Source organism: Salmo salar, chromosome 15, assembly GCF_965601325.2.
Source record: "Salmo salar chromosome 15, fSalSal1, whole genome shotgun sequence".
In the NCBI taxonomy this organism is placed as follows: Eukaryota; Metazoa; Chordata; class Actinopteri; order Salmoniformes; family Salmonidae; genus Salmo; species Salmo salar.
The window spans coordinates 76,609,975-76,627,149 of record NC_138305.1 but is presented as its reverse complement, the minus strand read 5'-3'; the positions used below and the strand labels follow the sequence as shown (position 1 = coordinate 76,627,149).

General features: G+C 43.6%; 1 protein-coding gene across 3 annotated transcripts in view; it reads right to left on the bottom strand.

The window, feature by feature from the left end:
* LOC106572187 (tyrosine-protein phosphatase non-receptor type 11) overlaps nt 1–17,175 on the bottom strand; it is a 61,819-nt gene that overhangs the window by 11,232 nt on the left and 33,412 nt on the right. For 2 of the 3 annotated variants that reach the window (XM_014146127.3, XM_014146129.3), the window contains exons 3-12: nt 13,867–14,061; nt 13,192–13,384; nt 8,053–8,172; nt 7,681–7,794; nt 6,865–6,961; nt 6,696–6,775; nt 5,472–5,627; nt 3,236–3,367; nt 2,641–2,795; nt 593–660 (exon numbers count right to left, since the gene is read on the bottom strand). In XM_014146127.3, the coding sequence (XP_014001602.1) occupies nt 593–660; nt 2,641–2,795; nt 3,236–3,367; nt 5,472–5,627; nt 6,696–6,775; nt 6,865–6,961; nt 7,681–7,794; nt 8,053–8,172; nt 13,192–13,384; nt 13,867–14,061 (1,310 nt within the window). The remainder of the gene's footprint in view (nt 1–592; nt 661–2,640; nt 2,796–3,235; nt 3,368–5,471; nt 5,628–6,695; nt 6,776–6,864; nt 6,962–7,680; nt 7,795–8,052; nt 8,173–13,191; nt 13,385–13,866; nt 14,062–17,175) is intronic. The other variant, XM_014146128.3, reaches the window with a different exon arrangement.

Below are 17,175 nucleotides of genomic sequence, written 5' to 3'. Positions count from 1 at the left end.
AACCGTCATGTTTGGATAGGACTGATGTCAGAACCATCATGTTTGGATAGGACTGATGTCAGAACCATCATGTTTGGATAGGACTGATGTCAGAACCGTCATGTTTGGATAGGACTGATGTCAGAACCATCATGTTTGGATAGGACTGATGTCAGAACCATCATGTTTGGATAGGACTGATGTCAGAACCGTCATGTTTGGATAGGACTGATGTCAGAACCGTCATGTTTGGATAGGACTGATGTCAGAACCGTCATGTTTGGATAGGACTGATGTCAGAACCGTCATGTTTGGATAAGACTGATGTCAGAACCATCATGTTTGGATAGGACTGATGTCAGAACCGTCATGTTTGGATAGGACTGATGTCAGAACCATCATGTTTGGATAGGACTGATGTCAGAACCGTCATGTTTGGATAGGACTGATGTCAGAACCGTCATGTTTGGATAGGACTGATGTCAGAACCGTCATGTTTGGATAGGACTGATGTCAGAACCATCATGTTTGGATAGGACTGATGTCAGAACCGTCATGTTTGGATAAGACTGATGACAGAACCGTCATGTTTGAAAGTTCAACATTCTCTTACCTTGTCTGTTGATGATGTCAATGAGAATATCAATGACAATGATGGTGCCTGTTCTCCCGATTCCTGCACTAGAAAGACAAAGGAGACAATATGGTGTCATTTTCATAACAGACATACTGCTATTCCGCTAAAGTTCCAAGTAGAATTTTGGGCATGTGTTCCTGAGGACTCCTACACTAATAATAAGTTACACTTCTAAATATTAACAAATCTATATGAAAGACAGTTCAGTTTATGCTTGTGAAAATAAAATATATAACTTAAACGTTAAAATGTTTAAACAAAATTGGGATCCTTAACATTAAGACAAATCCCTATCCAAAAAAACGATGTTTTTTTGCCCACAAAATATAAATCACAATGCAGTTAACACAAAACATATTATTTTCCGTGTTATAGCCTAACTAGACAATAAGCTATGAAGGCCTGGGGAAAGTTGTGTCATTTAAAGCTAAAACGATAAGAAGCAGAAAGTAAACAGCATAGTGAGTGGGTCAATTTCCGCAACAACTAAGTGTTGAAGCGAGAGGCTGAACTTCTCCACTGTTTTGGTGCCCTACACATGGGCAGATACTGGGTGTGACTGCGTGAGAGTAAAGTGTTGCATCTCACTCATCTCAATATCCTAGCCTATTAATTGATGATAGGCCCTGCTTTACTGAAGTTGCGAGACATTGCAAGCCAAGAAATTGCGAGATACAACATTCCATTTGGTACAGCTTTTTTGTATTGATGATAGATATGCCCAGTGCACAGTTCTGACTCTGTCTGTCTGGTGGCCAACCTGCCTATACTGTGTCCCTACCCTCTCTCTCTGTCCCTCACTAGCTCGCTATGAAAGATGTTAGCGGTCATGTTCTCAGAAGAACGGCAACTAATCCCTCTCCTCCTTTCAAAAAATACAGAATCTTAGGAGTCGATTCCTAGTGGAACTGAATCTTGACACTCAGAAATGGGAGTCGACACGGAATTCGAAGAATACATTATTTTGGAGTAGACTCTCCACCACTACGTCATCGTTGTTAACAGTTGCAAAAATGGCAGAGAAAGGCAAGTGACAGCAGCTAAATGAGAAGGAAAGGCAAGCTTTGTGAAGTGGAATTGAGGTACAGTAATAGCAGTACCAGTGCAATGCTTAAAGCTGTTAGTTATAGATCTGTGGGCAATGTCATTGAAAGCAAGTCTAAGAAGAGGTAGTTATGTTCTATGTGCACTATTTCTATGCTTCCCGTTCTCTAGGCCTAAGCCTATTTAACTGCTTTTCAGTGACTGCTGCAACTAAAACACGAGGCTATTTGGTAGGCTATTCGCCATGAGTGTACTTAAAACAATCCACAGCTCATTTCTAAAAGAAGCTAATGATCCTCTGTGGCCAAATCACACTCTCTGGTGTAATATTTTGAACTATTTCATTTATTTCTGTATAGGATTGAGTCATTATATAGCAATTTTTTTTGCAAATGTAATTCTATTTATTTTAAGGGAAGCTTATCTTCCCCTAGCCTATTGCACGCAGGCTTACAAGGCCGAGTTCAAATGCCGACATCAAATTCAAAGCAAATCGGCCCACTCCCTAAGTGGCTGACGAGTAAAGTAAATTCTCAGGCACTGTCTCTGCTCTTTGCAAGAAAGGTGCACAGGTTGGCATCCTCTCTCTGAGCGATGCTCCGCATGGTCCTAAAGACAGCCACTCAAACAATATGCTAAAACAGCCGTTGCGTTTAAATCGGGATTGGAATGATTTTAGTGTACTTTTTTGTAGCATACTTTTACATGTATGGTCTTGAGCTAGGGTATGGTGACTGCCCTGCCATACCCAACTGATGCCCCTGGACCCTTGTAGACTGTCCTAGACTACTACACCTATAATTCTAGCTTCATGTTCTGCCAAACATAACAAATAAGAATGGTCATGTCAAACAGCCCCGGTCACCGTGGTGCAGGCATTTAGGCGTTTGTTATGACTGATGTTATGTCAATAGGGCTTGGAGAGGTGTTGTGTCTGATACATGCTGTCTGTCACAATGTGTGCACCCTGTGTGTTTTACCTGCAGTGGACCACAATGGGCCCGGTGTCTTGAATGGTGCTCTGTGTGCGGTTGACCTGCTCCAGGAAGCTGAGCACGCCCCCAGGCTCGTTGGGAACACCGTGGTCAGGCCAGCTCAGGTACTGGTAGTGCCAGATATACCTCATCGGCTCCCTCTGCAGATTGGGAGAGTCAGCGCTACAGTTTACAGGCCTATTCCAGCATGTGTTTTACCTGGTATTTGCTAGGTCTTGGTAAGACACTCTGTGATAAAAACAGGCGCTTTATTGTTCTAACTTCAATTAATAAAAAAATGATTTAACTATGTTATTGTTATGTAAAAAATTCACCATACTAGCTTACAATTTCTACGGAAATATCAGGTAAAGTGGGCTGCAAAATAATGCATAACTCCAATTTTAACAGCGGTCAATCAGAAATGGCCCATGTGATACCTGTCCATTATAAATTCAATTTCATACAACCAGAAAGTTATACTTAAATCAAGCCCCCAGCAGAAGTGGGCTTATTGTGAAAGAATGTGCCATACTAAAACAGACTACTTTTATAAAGATCCTCCTTTGATTTATGTGGTCACTACAAGGGGCTGTCTTACCCTGTCCAAACGCGTCACCTCCAGTTCCCTCAGGATGTAGTCCTGAGCTGGACGCTCCTCCACGTTCTTCACACACACTTTCCCAAACTCCTTAGTGGCATTGAGGTCAGGCCAGTAGCGCACACACTTGTTCTGATGAGGACAAAGTGGAGCATTAGACAATCTAGAAGGCCCAACTTTTCTTCTCAAGCAGCTTTACAATCACCTTAGCTGTCATACTATCCTGGTAATCCTGACCCCCCCCCCCCCCAATCGCTCACCTCCACTCCTAGAATAAAAAATACCAAAAATATACATACTGAACAAAAATATAAATGCAATATGTAAAGTGTTGGTCCCATGTTTCATGAACTGAAATAAAAGATCCCAGACATTTTTCAAACACACAAAAAGCTTATTTATCTCACATTTTGTGCACAAATGTGTTTACATCCCTAGTAGTGAGCATTTTTCCTTTGCCAAGATAATCCATCCACCTGACAGTTACGGCATATCAAGAAGCTAATTGAACAGCATGATCATTACACAGGTGCACCTTGTGCTGGGGACAATAAAAGGCCACTCTAAAAGGGGCAGTTTTGTCACACAACACAATTCCACAGATGTCTCAAGTTTTGAGGGAGCATGTAATTGGCATGCTGACTGCAGGAATGTCCCCCAGAGCTGTTGCCAGAGAATTGAATGTTCATTTCTTTTCCATAAGCCGCCTCCAAAGTCGTTTTAGAGAATTTGGCAGTACGTCCAACCGGCCTCACAATCGCAGACCACGTGTAACCACGCCAGCCCAGGACCTCCACATCCGGCTTCTTCCCCTGTGGGATTGTCTGAGATCAGTCACCAAAAAACTGATGAAACTTAGAAGTATTTCTGTCTGTAATAAATTCCACTTGGATTGGCTGGGCCTGGCTCCCAAGTGGGTGGGCCTGCCCAGTCATGTGAAATCCATAGATTAGGGCTTAATTAATTTATTTCAAATGACTGATATCCTTATATGAACTGTAACTCAGTAAAATAATTGTAATTATTGCATGTAAAATATAAACATTTAAGCTGCCTCCCACATCATTTTAGAGAATTTTGCAGTACGTCCAACCGGCCTCACAACCACAGACCACGTGTAACCACGCCAGCCCAGGACCCCCACATCTGGGCTTATTCACCTGCAGGATCATCTGAGACCAGCCACCCGGAAAGTTGATAAAACTGTGGATTTGCACAACTGAAGAATTTGTCATCCTCATCAGGATCTTGACCTGACAGCAGTTCGGTGTCGTAACCGACTTCAGTGGGCAAATGCTCACTTTCAATGGCCACTGGCATGCTGGAAGTGCTCTTCACAGATGAATCCCGGTTTCAACTGTACCGGGCAGATGGTAGAAAGCGTGTATGGCGTTGTGTGGGCGAGCGGTTTGCTGATGTCAACATTTTGAGTGCCCCATGGTGGTGGTGGGGTTATGGTATGGACAGGCATAAACTACAGACAAGGAACACAACTGCATTTTATCGATGGCAATTTCAGTGCACAGGGATACCATGATGAGACCCTGAGGCCCGTTGTCGTGCCATTCATCCGCCACCATCACCTCATGTTTCAGCATAATAATGCACATCCCCATGTCGCATGGATCTGTACACAATTCCTGGAAGCTGAAAATGGCAAAGTTCTTCCATGGCCTGCATACTCACCAGACATGTCACCCATTGAGCATGTTTGGGATGCTCTGGATCGACGTGGACAACAGCATGTTCCAGTTCCCTCCCATATCCAGCAACTTCGCCAAGCCATTGAGGAGAAGTGGGACAACATTCCACAGGCCACAATCAACAGCCTGATCAGCTCTATGCGAAGGAGATGTGTCACGCTGCAAGAGGCAAATGGTGGTCACACCAGATACTGGTCTGGTTTTCTGATCCACACCCCTAACTTTTTTTTAAGGTATCTGTGACCAACAGATGCATATCTGTATTCCCAGTCATGTGAATGAATTTATTTCAATTGACTGATTTCCTTATATGAACTGTAACTCAGTAAAATTGTTGCATGTTGCGTTTTTGTTCAGTGTAGTATTACATTATACTGACTTGAATAGGAACGCCTGATCTAGTAATTATATTTCGTTCTCTGAACATTGTTTTTGTTGAAAAGAGCAAACGGATCCACACCACAGAGGAATGTAAGTGGTTCCATAGACGAGACCGATATCGCCCGTTCTACATTCTATTTCTATGACCTCACCCGTCCTCTCTCCATCTCCTTGGTGGTCATGACAATGACATGTGTGTTCTCCTGGTAGACCATCTTCCAGAAGTCCACCACAGTGTTCTGTAGGCAGCCCTGGGTGGCGATGAAAACCTTGCCCTCCTCCACGTGACAGCCCTCTTCATGCATACTCTGGGGGAGAGAAACATATTTCATTCATTCATTCCATGTCTTCATTGGTGAGGAACATATAAAACATTGATAGCCTAGTGGTGGTTCAGTCTGTTGGTGCTTTAGCCAACTCCTCACTGTGTTAGTTCATTTTCATGCCAAACATGTAAGAGTTGGCTGCGACAGCGCATAGGCTACAGTATAGGACCCGGACAAAACTTTAGGGCCTGTCTGTGACAATATGTACGGATACTTTACTAGAGACATTGTGAGAAACTTCTAGTTTCCAGTGCTCAGATTGATTTCAAGTTACGTGACTATGTTTCACATCAGAATATGGCCATCGATGAACATGCATCTCATTCTGCATTTCTAACCGTTGTTTATTATGGTGCTTTAATATTTAATTGTAAGGGCCGAATCAAATTCAAGCCACATTTTCATTTAGTCATGCATTGATGAAGTGGATGTTAGGATTCGTCCCTAAGTGCCATGTAAATTATTCCACTCAGCAATAGACAGGTTGGTTGTTTAGCAACAAAACCGATGCATGCGCAACTATGGGGCAAAACAGACAGGGTTTTGTCGACAACATGTAAACTATATTTCGTCGCGAATGTTTATTGAAAACATAAATAGCCCTTGTTGTCTCTCAAATACATCATTACAGTTGTTGGTTACATTTTACATTTTTACATTTGAGTAATTTAGCAGACGCTCTTATCCAGAGCGACTTACAGTAGAGTGCATACATTTTCATACATTTCATTTTTTTTCTTTTCTTTTTTTTTCATACTGGTCCCCCGGTTAGCTAGCTAGCGAATTTTAGCTATGTTAGCATTGACGTGACATCAATCAAAACACCTCAGAACAAGACATGGTATCAAGAACAAGATAAAACGAGCAACCTATGATTCCCTACATGGCAGCTTCTTGTCACGGTTGCTCACTGTCTGACCATCCAGAATCACAACAGATGGACTTCTGCCCCATTGAAGAGCGCTCATCGTTTTTGTGGCCTCGTCAGATAACTCATCTATAAAGTGCATCACTAAATTCTTGATTCTATCATTCATCTCCAGAACTCACTCTGATGTAGTTGGCATTGATGTAGTCTGAGCCAGGCACATCTGCGTCTGCTTCCCTGATCTCCACCCGCGTAGTGTCGACTGGAACATAGATACACAGGGACTAGGGTCTTTAGTCTCGCATGCACACAGTTTTGTAGACAGGATGTACAGGTCGGTATTTCACTCACAAGGGAGGATGTTCTTGTATCTGTTTTTACTCTTGTTCTCTGCTGTCTGTCCTTCTTTCCTGGGGTAGAGGAGCTTACACTCCTGCTGCTGTAGCACCTGGGAGAAGACAGGAGAAAGAAGAGAAGAACAAAAAGAGATTAGAAAAAAATGAAAGGTTATAGAGAAAGAAGAGATACAATAAAATCATACAGAGGCAGCATCTGAAATGGCATTCCTTCCATCTAGTGCACAACTTTTGACCAGGGCCTTAGGGAGCTATTTTTGACTCCCCCGTGTGAAGAGCCCGACGTGAGCCACAGACAACCCAGCTTATGCTTTAACTATTCCACTAAGAACATCGGTCTGACATGAAAGGTAAATATGATGAAATCATAAGCTAGTTCAGTTTGTTTTAGGACCGCTTTTTGTGTGTTTGGCCACACATACAGTAGGGGTCACTATGGAGAAGATGAAAATCAAATCATGGAGATCAAAACTCTGCTAGAAAACAGGAGGCTGAAAGTTAAATCTCTCACCACAAGAGGTCACAATGAGACAAATCCCTTAGATCCAGGTTATGTCCTAAATGGCACCATACTCCCTAGTGTCCTACCTTTGACCAGGGCCATTAACCAGACCATGACAGAAACCAGTGGCGTCCGTCTTAGAGTTAACAATAATGTTCTTTGGGTTGTCCCTCAGAAAATGCCTCATGAACATACTGGATTTCCATTCCCCTCGTCTTGACTTTCATGTTTTGGAATATGAGATGATATATGTGATCTAGAATAATTGAAACACACTGGTGGTGGTGTTGACATCACCCCCCCTTGTACCTCAAACTCTTCCCAGAACCCTTGTTTGGGCTTCTCGGAGTTGTCCGCCACTTTGTTGAGCTCCTTTACCCTGTTCTCAATGTTGGCGGCATTTATTCTGGTGGCATTGAAGGGCTTTCGTTGGAAAAAGGGAAGAGAAATACATTCATAAATTAATTCCATGGATTATCATATGATCCACCATTCACATTCAAGTATATGTTATAGAATGTGCAGCTCTACCATACTTGGACTTACACATAATTACATATTTAACACATCTGATTTTCAGAGTAGATGTTCTGGAAACAACGTGGCTTCCATTTCTTTTACAAGGACATTGTTTTATTGTTTTATGTGCGTCTGTCTGAACGCACTGGTCCAGTCTCTCACCTGTTTGAGGTGAACAACAATTCCACTCTTCTCCACCATGGGGTTCTTCTTGTAGTGATCCACCAGGTCAGCTAGCGTGTCAAACCTCTCTCCTCCGCCCACATCATACTTCCCATCCTGCTGGAGCCACACAGAAACTCTGTTAGTAGGGATGGAGAACATTCAGCCTGCTGCACAGTCAATATGGAAGCTCTAGTCTACAGTGCCTGGCATTGCCTTATGTCAGATGGCATCACTCCTTCGTGACACTCGTCCCTCAATCAGTGCAGGCGGAATCGCTGTGCTATCTGACCTAAGACAATGCAATGCTAAAGAAGAAGCTTTTTTAAACTCTCTCCATAGTTGAAATAGTTGCAATTTTTGAAAAATCTATGAGTGTGCTTTATTAACTATCGTCCTAAATCGAAATATTTAATCATTTTGACAAATGTAATTATTTTATATTACACAAATGTCGTCTATGGTTGACTGAACATCTTACTACATTACACAGACTAAAGTTATTACCACAAAATAATTACAAGAAATACACATCCTGTTTACTTCAGATTGGTGATGTTAGTGTAAAAGTTTATAGTCATTACGATCTCACAACATCAATTGCTTAAAATATATCAATATCTTTGGTTTAGTAAATATGTTTTTGTCATAGTGCGCCAGTTCGTAGTGGAACTGAAAACACAGCTGCTTATAAATGTCTCTGACCTGACATGAATTCACAGATTTTATGGTTAGCTATCACTCAAATGAAAGCCAACCTCTGTCGCTATTTAGAAACCGATGTGAGGTGGTGATTCGTTGAAATGATCCAGTCAAGAAAAGTGTTAACTTTTTCGTATTAGCCATCTACCAGAAAAAAAATCTTACAGAGATATAAGTTGATAAATGGCTACTACAGGTTTTCATCTACCGACTGGTGTATGTAGTATACCCAAGATCTTTGAGGTTTGTCTCTTAGAAGAGTTTAAAAGGGACATGTCGCCATAGTTATTTTCCCAGTTCCATTGATTTCAATACAATATTGATTTGAGTGATTCATTTTGCTCGCTACTGATTACAGTAGAACAAGGCCGCTTGGTAAATATTGGTGCGTGTGCACTTATAAGGTACTAATTAAGCAAAATACAAGTAATCTGTGAGACGTATGTTTAAGACAAATGTTTATGTTTTGGTGTTCAAAATATCATGACATATTTCAGCATATTGATTATGAGTTTGGACATTTAAAACCTGTGTTTTCACACTAGGCTTTTAATTAAAAAATCCATGACAACAGGAAGCAGAAAACAGTATCATTTCCAATTTAAAAGTAGAAATGTTACTTTTAACAATATTTTTCAATGGGATTCTGCTTAATCAGGAAAAAACCTTAACTGAATGATCCCAAAAAACCTGCTATGATTTATTGATTTTGATGTCATTGGTGAAATCATGAAAATGTGTTTCTTGCCTTCTGTTAGCGCTGTTTGCTACCCCTACTAGCCTGCTAGCCCCCACTATCCTGCTAGCCTTACAAGCCTGCTTTCCCTACTAGCCTGCTAGCCCTGCCAGATAGCCTGATAGGCCTATCTAGCTGGCAGGATAGGGGCTACAAGCATGCTAGTTCATACTAGACTGCCAGCTAGCTTGTTAGCCCTACAAGCCTGCTAGTCCCTATATTCCTAGCTGCCCTACTGGTCTTCTAGCCCTGCCAGGTAACCTGCTAGACCCTAAGCCAAAGGCCTTTCTATAATAAAAGCTAGCCTGTAAGAGTGTAGCCTACTGCTAGCTAGGCCTGTTTTCAACTAATCAAGCCCCTGCTAATTTGAATCAGGTGTGCTTGTGTTAGGATATATGGAATAATGGTTGGGCCCACGACAGATTGAGAAAAGCTGCTCTAGCTCTTAGTCTAGTAGTCTAAACAATGAAGTCTATCAAAATATGTGGTGCTCTACAAATTGCTTACCAAGGTGTGTTATGCAAAGATGGTATATTATAAGAGTAACGATTGCAGTGCCATCCGGCTCACAGAAGGCGCAGGGTAGCGAGTACCTGTCAGGTGAGCCAGAAGCGATGACCCTCATTGTATTTTTTATATTCACTTCTGGAAACACAGTGACGACTAGGAAAGACTAGTTGACAACCATGGAAGTATGGTGACAGCTAGGAAAGACTGCTGATACCTGGGAAAAGACCAGAGACGGGGAGTGGAGGCTTGGCAGGCTGAAGCACGACCTTTACAAGGAGGTACCCACTATCAATCACCATGAAAAGATATATAATAACATACCCCCAAGGTCGGACGAGAGTGAGGTAGGATGATCGACCTACAGGACAGACCACTGTTATGATCAGCCCATGACGGACAACAGATGACGGAACAGCTAAGCGATTTATCTTGGGTCTGCAGATGTGGGAAGATCTGCAAAAACGAGAAGGGTCTGAAGATACATCATGCAAAGATGAAATGTACACTACCCAAAAGTGATGTGCAACACAAAGGGAAAGCTGGTGAGACGGGGGAGATTCCGGGGCAGGAGCCAAACCACAGTCCCCAAAATCTCCATACGCAACATCACTGATGCATCAGGGGAGACAGACGACCAACAGGAGACAAGGCAATCTGTATTGAACACCTACACAGGAGAGACCAGGAAGCAACCTGTGGAATGGACTGCTGCATCAGCAAAGAAGGAATAGGAGATGTTTGATTGAGATGTGGACCAAGTGCTGGAGGTAACCCTCGCAGGAGATGTAGGGAAGAAAATCTGAGCAATGTCAACTATCATCTGGCTCATAGGTGCTGACTGCTTTGGAAAGGAGGAGAGGAAATCCAAGGCAAACATCAAGCCAAAAGAAAACCGACGTCTGAAGGACATAACCCTAAGAGGCGACTTGCGGAGGCTTATGAAGGCTTTTCAAAAACCAAGGGAGGAAGAGAAACTAGCATTGAAGAACATCCATGACAACCTGAGAGAGTGCATTCAGACTTTGTGGCGAGCTGAGTACCATCGCAGGGCCAGAAGGAGGCTGATGAAGGAGAGGAGAGACTTTACAAAGAACCCCTTCCAGTATCTATCAAAACTCCTGGGGGACAAAATATCAGGAGAGCTGAAAGCAATGAAGGAAGAGGTGGAGGAGCACCTTCGTGGAGTGCACAGTGACCTCAGACGTAGGGATGTCAGAAGCCAGCTGGCGGAGGTGAATGACTTTCTCAAAAAGGCCAGGGGAAGATCAAAGCCAGGGCCTAATGGTATTCCATACAAGGTGTACAAATAATGCAAGAGGCTCAGGAAGAGAGTCTGGAGGCTGCTGAAAGTGGCATGGAGGAAAAACTATCTTGCAGAAGCTGGCTAGTTGCTGAGGGGTGTTTCATTCCAAATGAAGAAGACTCCGCAAACATCAAGCAATTCCGAACCATCTCACTCCTCAAGCGGAGACTTTACCACCACATGGCAGAGGCTGGAGATGGGCATCGTGACCGGGTGCACTATCTCAGTCATTGTTTTTTCTGCAGCGATGAACTTCCTTGTGAAATCAGCAGAGAAGCTAAGACGGGGTGCGATACTGGTAAGCGGCGTTCATGGGCGTCTGACGATTACAGCTAAGTCAGTCCCGGAAGGCATATCGATTTTGGAGGATCTGGAAGAGCTCACCAAATGGGCCAGAATGGAGTTCAATATCAAGTAGTCTTGTCCTGAAAAAGATGTGTCCAGGAACGGTACCGATTCATAACCGGAGAGGAAACCATCTCCACCATCAGAGATAAGCCTGTGAAGAGCCTGGGGAAGTGGTACAGGGCATAGCTCAATGACAGAGAGAGTGCGCTCAATGACATCTACGTGTGCAGGCCAACACGTAGATGAAATCTGTGGATAAGAGCGGCCTACCAGGCATGGGGCTACCAACACGGGGTACTTCCCAGACTCCTTTGGCCACTGCTTGTCTATGTGGAGGCACTAGAGAGGAAACTTAACAACTTCCTCGGGAGATGGCTAGCGGTCCCAAGAAGCTTCTGCTCCATCGGTCTGTACAGCACAGGCGGCAAGCTGCAGCTGCCAATAACATCTGTGGTAGAGGAGTTCAAGGCAACAAAAGCATGTCAAGCCATGATGCTTCGGGACAGCAAGGATGAAATGGTTTGCCAGGTACTTCCACAGGTCAGGAGAGAGTGCAGCAAAGAGAACAAGGAACAAAGGGATACTTGCCACAGCAGGCAACTGGGAGATGCAGGCAGACCTCAAGAAGCAGCTGCTCTCCCAGAGAAGATAGCCAGCACAAGTCTAAGACCAGATATAGTCCTCTGATCTAGAAGCACCAACCAGGTGGTCCTCATCGAGCTTACAGTGCCCTGGGAGGAGAGAATGGAAGCTCAATAAATACCGGTCCCTCATCCTTGAGTCAGCAAAATGGATGGAGCCTGGAATCTACCACTTGAGGTCGGCTGAAGGGCCTTCGCTGGCAAATCACTCTGGAGAACCCTGGGGCTGCTCAGCATTGAAGGAGTGGCAATGAAGAAGCTGATGGCTGATATCAGCAAGCAGGCAGAAGAGGCATCTCGTTGGATCTGGCTGAAGAGGAATGAACGGTGGCAGAGTCAAGCAGGCATTAAGGAGGCTGAGTTGAGTGGTGGGATCGAGGGGGTAATTCCAGAATGCTGGTTCTGCCGCCGAGGCCCCCCGAAGTGTCATGTGCTTATTGACGAAACACCAGTTAAGGGGGGTACCACACTTGAGAAGTCCCACTCCAGTTACGTGTGGAGCGCCTTGAAGGAGGAAGAATGAGTAGCGATTGCAGTGCCATCCGGCTCACAGTAGGTGCAGGGTAGCGAGTACCTGTCAGGTAAGCCGGCAGTGATGACACTCATCGTATTTTGATGTACCACAACTAGTTCAGCGAACAGTCTGCAATGTTGGCATCAAACAATGTTAATAACCGTGTTATGACCCGCCTAAAACGTTTGGTGCCAACATGGCACCCATTAAAAGTCTACATCTCAAACATTGCTTGCCAAACTATATGCATAGCTCTGGCTCAGTGTAGGCCCTAGCTGGTCTTACCTGATATCGGATCATGACGTGCTACCTGGTATCGGATCATGCCGTGCTACCTGGTATCGGATCATGCCGTGTTACTTGGTATCGGATCATGACGTGTTACCTGGTATCGGATCATGACGTGGGTAACCTTGGTCTTGCGGTCCACGTTTTCATGTTTCTCCTCGTTGGTGAGGACAGAGAGCACGAAGTCACCTGGTTTACTCTGGCTCTCGCGTACCAGGAAACTGCCTGGCTTGCCCTTGTCCGTAAGCAGCTTCTCAGCGTCGCGCCCAGAGAGGTGCCCGTGGTACCACCTAGGGTAGATTGGTAGATGTAGAGTCAGACAATTTATGGCATGACAATTATGTTTGAATATACTTATACCATTGAAAAGGAATGAGGACTGAAATGAAAGTCACCCCAACCCCGCCGTATATATTGAATTGTTAACTTAAGAAATCGAGTTGTGAACACGTGATGGTTTTACAAAGAAACCTGAATAGTGTGTGCCTCTGCATGTCTGTGTCTGTATGAGAGCTTGCATATGTGAATGTGTAGGAGGTTCCAACAAGAGGTCTCTGCAGGTGTTTCATGGAGAAGCCACAGAAACCATGCTTGACAGAGATCACACATTGTTCTTAGAAATAGATACAAACTGATACATTGTACGTCACAATGTGCAGAGAGACAGATATGCCAGTGTGTGTGTGTGTGTGTGTGTGTGTGTGTGAACATGTGTGCATGTATTGGATTGTAAATGCTGTCTGTGGTTGTTCATTTCTGTGTGTGTGCGTACCTCTCGGAGGTGGGGTCTTTGCAGTTGAGTGGGTACTTGAGCTCGATGACGTCTCCATTCCTCTCTCTGAGGAGGTCGTGCTGCTCTGTGTAGTACTGCACCAGCTCTGCCAGCGTGGCAAACTTCTCCCCTCCATAGAGGTCATAGTAGTCCCCTGAATTCTGGATCTTAATATGGGTGACCTCATCACTCCGCCTGACACACACACACACACACACACACACACACACACACACACACACACACACACACACACACACACACACACACACACACACACACACACACACACACACACACACACACACACACACACACACACCGGAAGAGAGTCAGGGTTAGTCAGAGTGCACATGGTTCAAATAGGTAACTATATATTAGGTAACTGGTTTACCCTGCAGTATGTAGCAGAGGTTGGGTTAATTAGTCCCTCCAGGATCTCGCAGGGATTATTTGGTGTTTTTGCGGGGCAATATGCTATGAATTTCTAACATTTGACGCGAAAATGTGCTGATGAGGACAAAAGTCTGTTGACTTCTGGCTTGATTGAACCATATTATGTGGTAAATGTTTGGTTGAAATTGCGAACCCTCTTTCTGCACTACGGTGATGGGTCAGTTTTATGCGATAATATTGCGACGCGTTGACTATGAGGTAATTATGCAGTGAGTGGTCAAATTTGCAAGCCTTCGCATAATATTTGGGGAATTGTTGATTTTGGTAAAAATGTGGCCATCGCAGAATCCTGTAGGGTTGGTTAATAGAGGTTAGAGATACCACTGTTCTCTGTGTGTGTGTGTGTGTGTGTGTGTGTGTGTGTGTGTGTGTGTGTGTGTGTGTGTGTGAACAGAGCAAGACAAAATACCACAAAAAACTGCATGAAAATAACAGGTTGATTTGATCAGTGGTACAGTGAATACCCAAATAATTTCTGAACAATAGGAAACCGTTTATTCAACAAATCTATACAGAAATAAGACTGTTTTCCTTCTAGAAGAAACCTCAGACAATATTATCCCTCTGTAATACCATTTTTATTTTATATGAAAAGCCTTAAGAGATTTTATTTGAAGTGAGTATTTGAAGAAAACTGGTTTTCATTAAATGCCGGTGACTAGAGAGCACAGCTCAGACAAGGTCATAAAACAGTCACTGCCACTTTACAAGATACACAGCCACAAAGAGACAGTGTCACACACACACACACACGCAAGCATGCAAATGCATGCATGCATTCAAACACACGGCATTCTAAACCCGAAACATTCTTATCAGTATGGAAACAAGTCAGACTACTTCTTTTTCCATTTTTCCATTGCAGTAAAAATATCAGAGCACCATTTTTCTGCAGCAACAAGCCAAACCAACCTTCAAACATACGCTTTGTTGTCTAAGTACACCTACACATTCAGAAGACCGTTTTTGAGCATGCAGCCAACCACAACTCCCACTCCACACACTTTTACAAAAAAGATCAGAGCTAGCGATCTAACACAGGCAATTAGAAAAGTGACAACACTGCACATTATGCTATCTGATATCTAGTTTGAATGTAATTAGCAAGCCTTCGCTCTGCAAATTGATGATCAAGTAACAGTCATAAAAAGTGTAGCTAATCATATCTCCCTCCCTCCCTCTCTGTCACTCCCTTTCTCACTGCTTCCCATCACTCTCTCTCTCCACTTCTCTCTCCATCCATCTCTATCTTGCCTATAAATCTGCACTCCCTCCTTCCCTGTAATTGTGTTATGAATGTTTGAGTGGAGTAGTATGCCTCCCTGTCTGTGGCTACTAATGGCCAGTGACGGCTGCAATGCACGCGCGTGCGTGTGTGGTAGGCTGTTTGTGGGAATTTAACACGATTAATGACATCGCAATGAGCCAAAAACATCCAACTAGATTTTACTCTGCAGATGGGCTTGGTCTGTTGCAGACTTGGAGACATAGCACACATTATCAATGTGCCATACTTCATCCTTGAATCTGCTAGATACTAGCTCCTGTACCTGATTATGACAACTGCAATATCAAGTAGTACTGTTGGACAGGGTTGTGGTTTTTTGGGGGGGGGCATAAGTCAGAGACCAACTCCGATATTTTACGTTGAAATGTACAGTCGTGGCCAAAGGTTTTGAGAATGACACAAATATAAATTTCCACATAGTTTGCTGCTTCAGTGTCTTTAGATATTTTTGTCAGATGTTACTATGGAATACTGAAGTATAATTACAAGCATTTCGTAAGTGTCAAAGGCTTTTATTGTCAATTACATGAAGTTGATGCAAAGAGTCAATATTTGCAGTGTTGACCCTTCTTTTTCAAGACCTCTGCAATCCGCCCTGGCATGCTGTCAATTAATTTCTGGGCCACATCCTGACTGATGGCAGCCCATTCTTGCATAATCAATGCTTGACGTTTGTCAGAATTTGTGTGTTTTTGTTTGTCCACCCGCCTCTTGAGGATTGACCACAAGTTCTCAATGGGATTAAGATCTGGGGAGTTTCCTGGCCATGGAACCAAAATATTGATGTTTTGTTCACCGAGCCACTTAGTTATCACTTTTTCCTTATGGCACGGTGCTCCATCATGCTGGAAAAGGCATTGTTTGTCACCAAACTGTTCCCGGATGGTTGGGAGAAGTTGCTCTCGGAGGATGTGTTGGTACCATTCTTTATTCATGGCTGTGTTCTTAGGCAAAATTGTGAGTGAGCCCACTCCCTTGGCTGAGAAGCAACCCCACACATGAATGGTCTCAGGACTGATGGTAGCGCTCACCTTGTCTTCTCCGGTCAAGCTCCGATAAATGGTTGATTTAGGTGCAATCTTACTACCAGCAATATCCTTGCCTGTGAAGCCCTTTTGTGCAAAGCAATGATGACGGCACGTGTTTCTTTGCAGGTAACCATGGTTGACAGAGGAAGAACAATGATTTCAAGCACCACCCTCCTTTTGAAGCTTCCAGTCTGTTATTTGAACTCAATCAGCATGACAGAGTGATCTCCAGCCTTGTCCTCGTCAACACTCACACCTGTGTTAACGAGAGAATCACTGACATGATGTCAGCTGGTCCTTTTGTGGCAGGGCTGAAATGCAGTGGAAATGTTTTTTTTGTGATTCAGTTCATTTGCATGGCAAAGAGGGACTTTGCAATTAATTGCAATTCATCTGATCACTCTTCATAACACTCTGGAGTATATGCAAATTGCCATCATACAAACTAAGGCAGCAGACTTTGAAACTGTATATTTGTGTCATTCTCAAAACTTTTGGCCACGACTGTATACCAAACAAAAACCATTGATTTCAAAG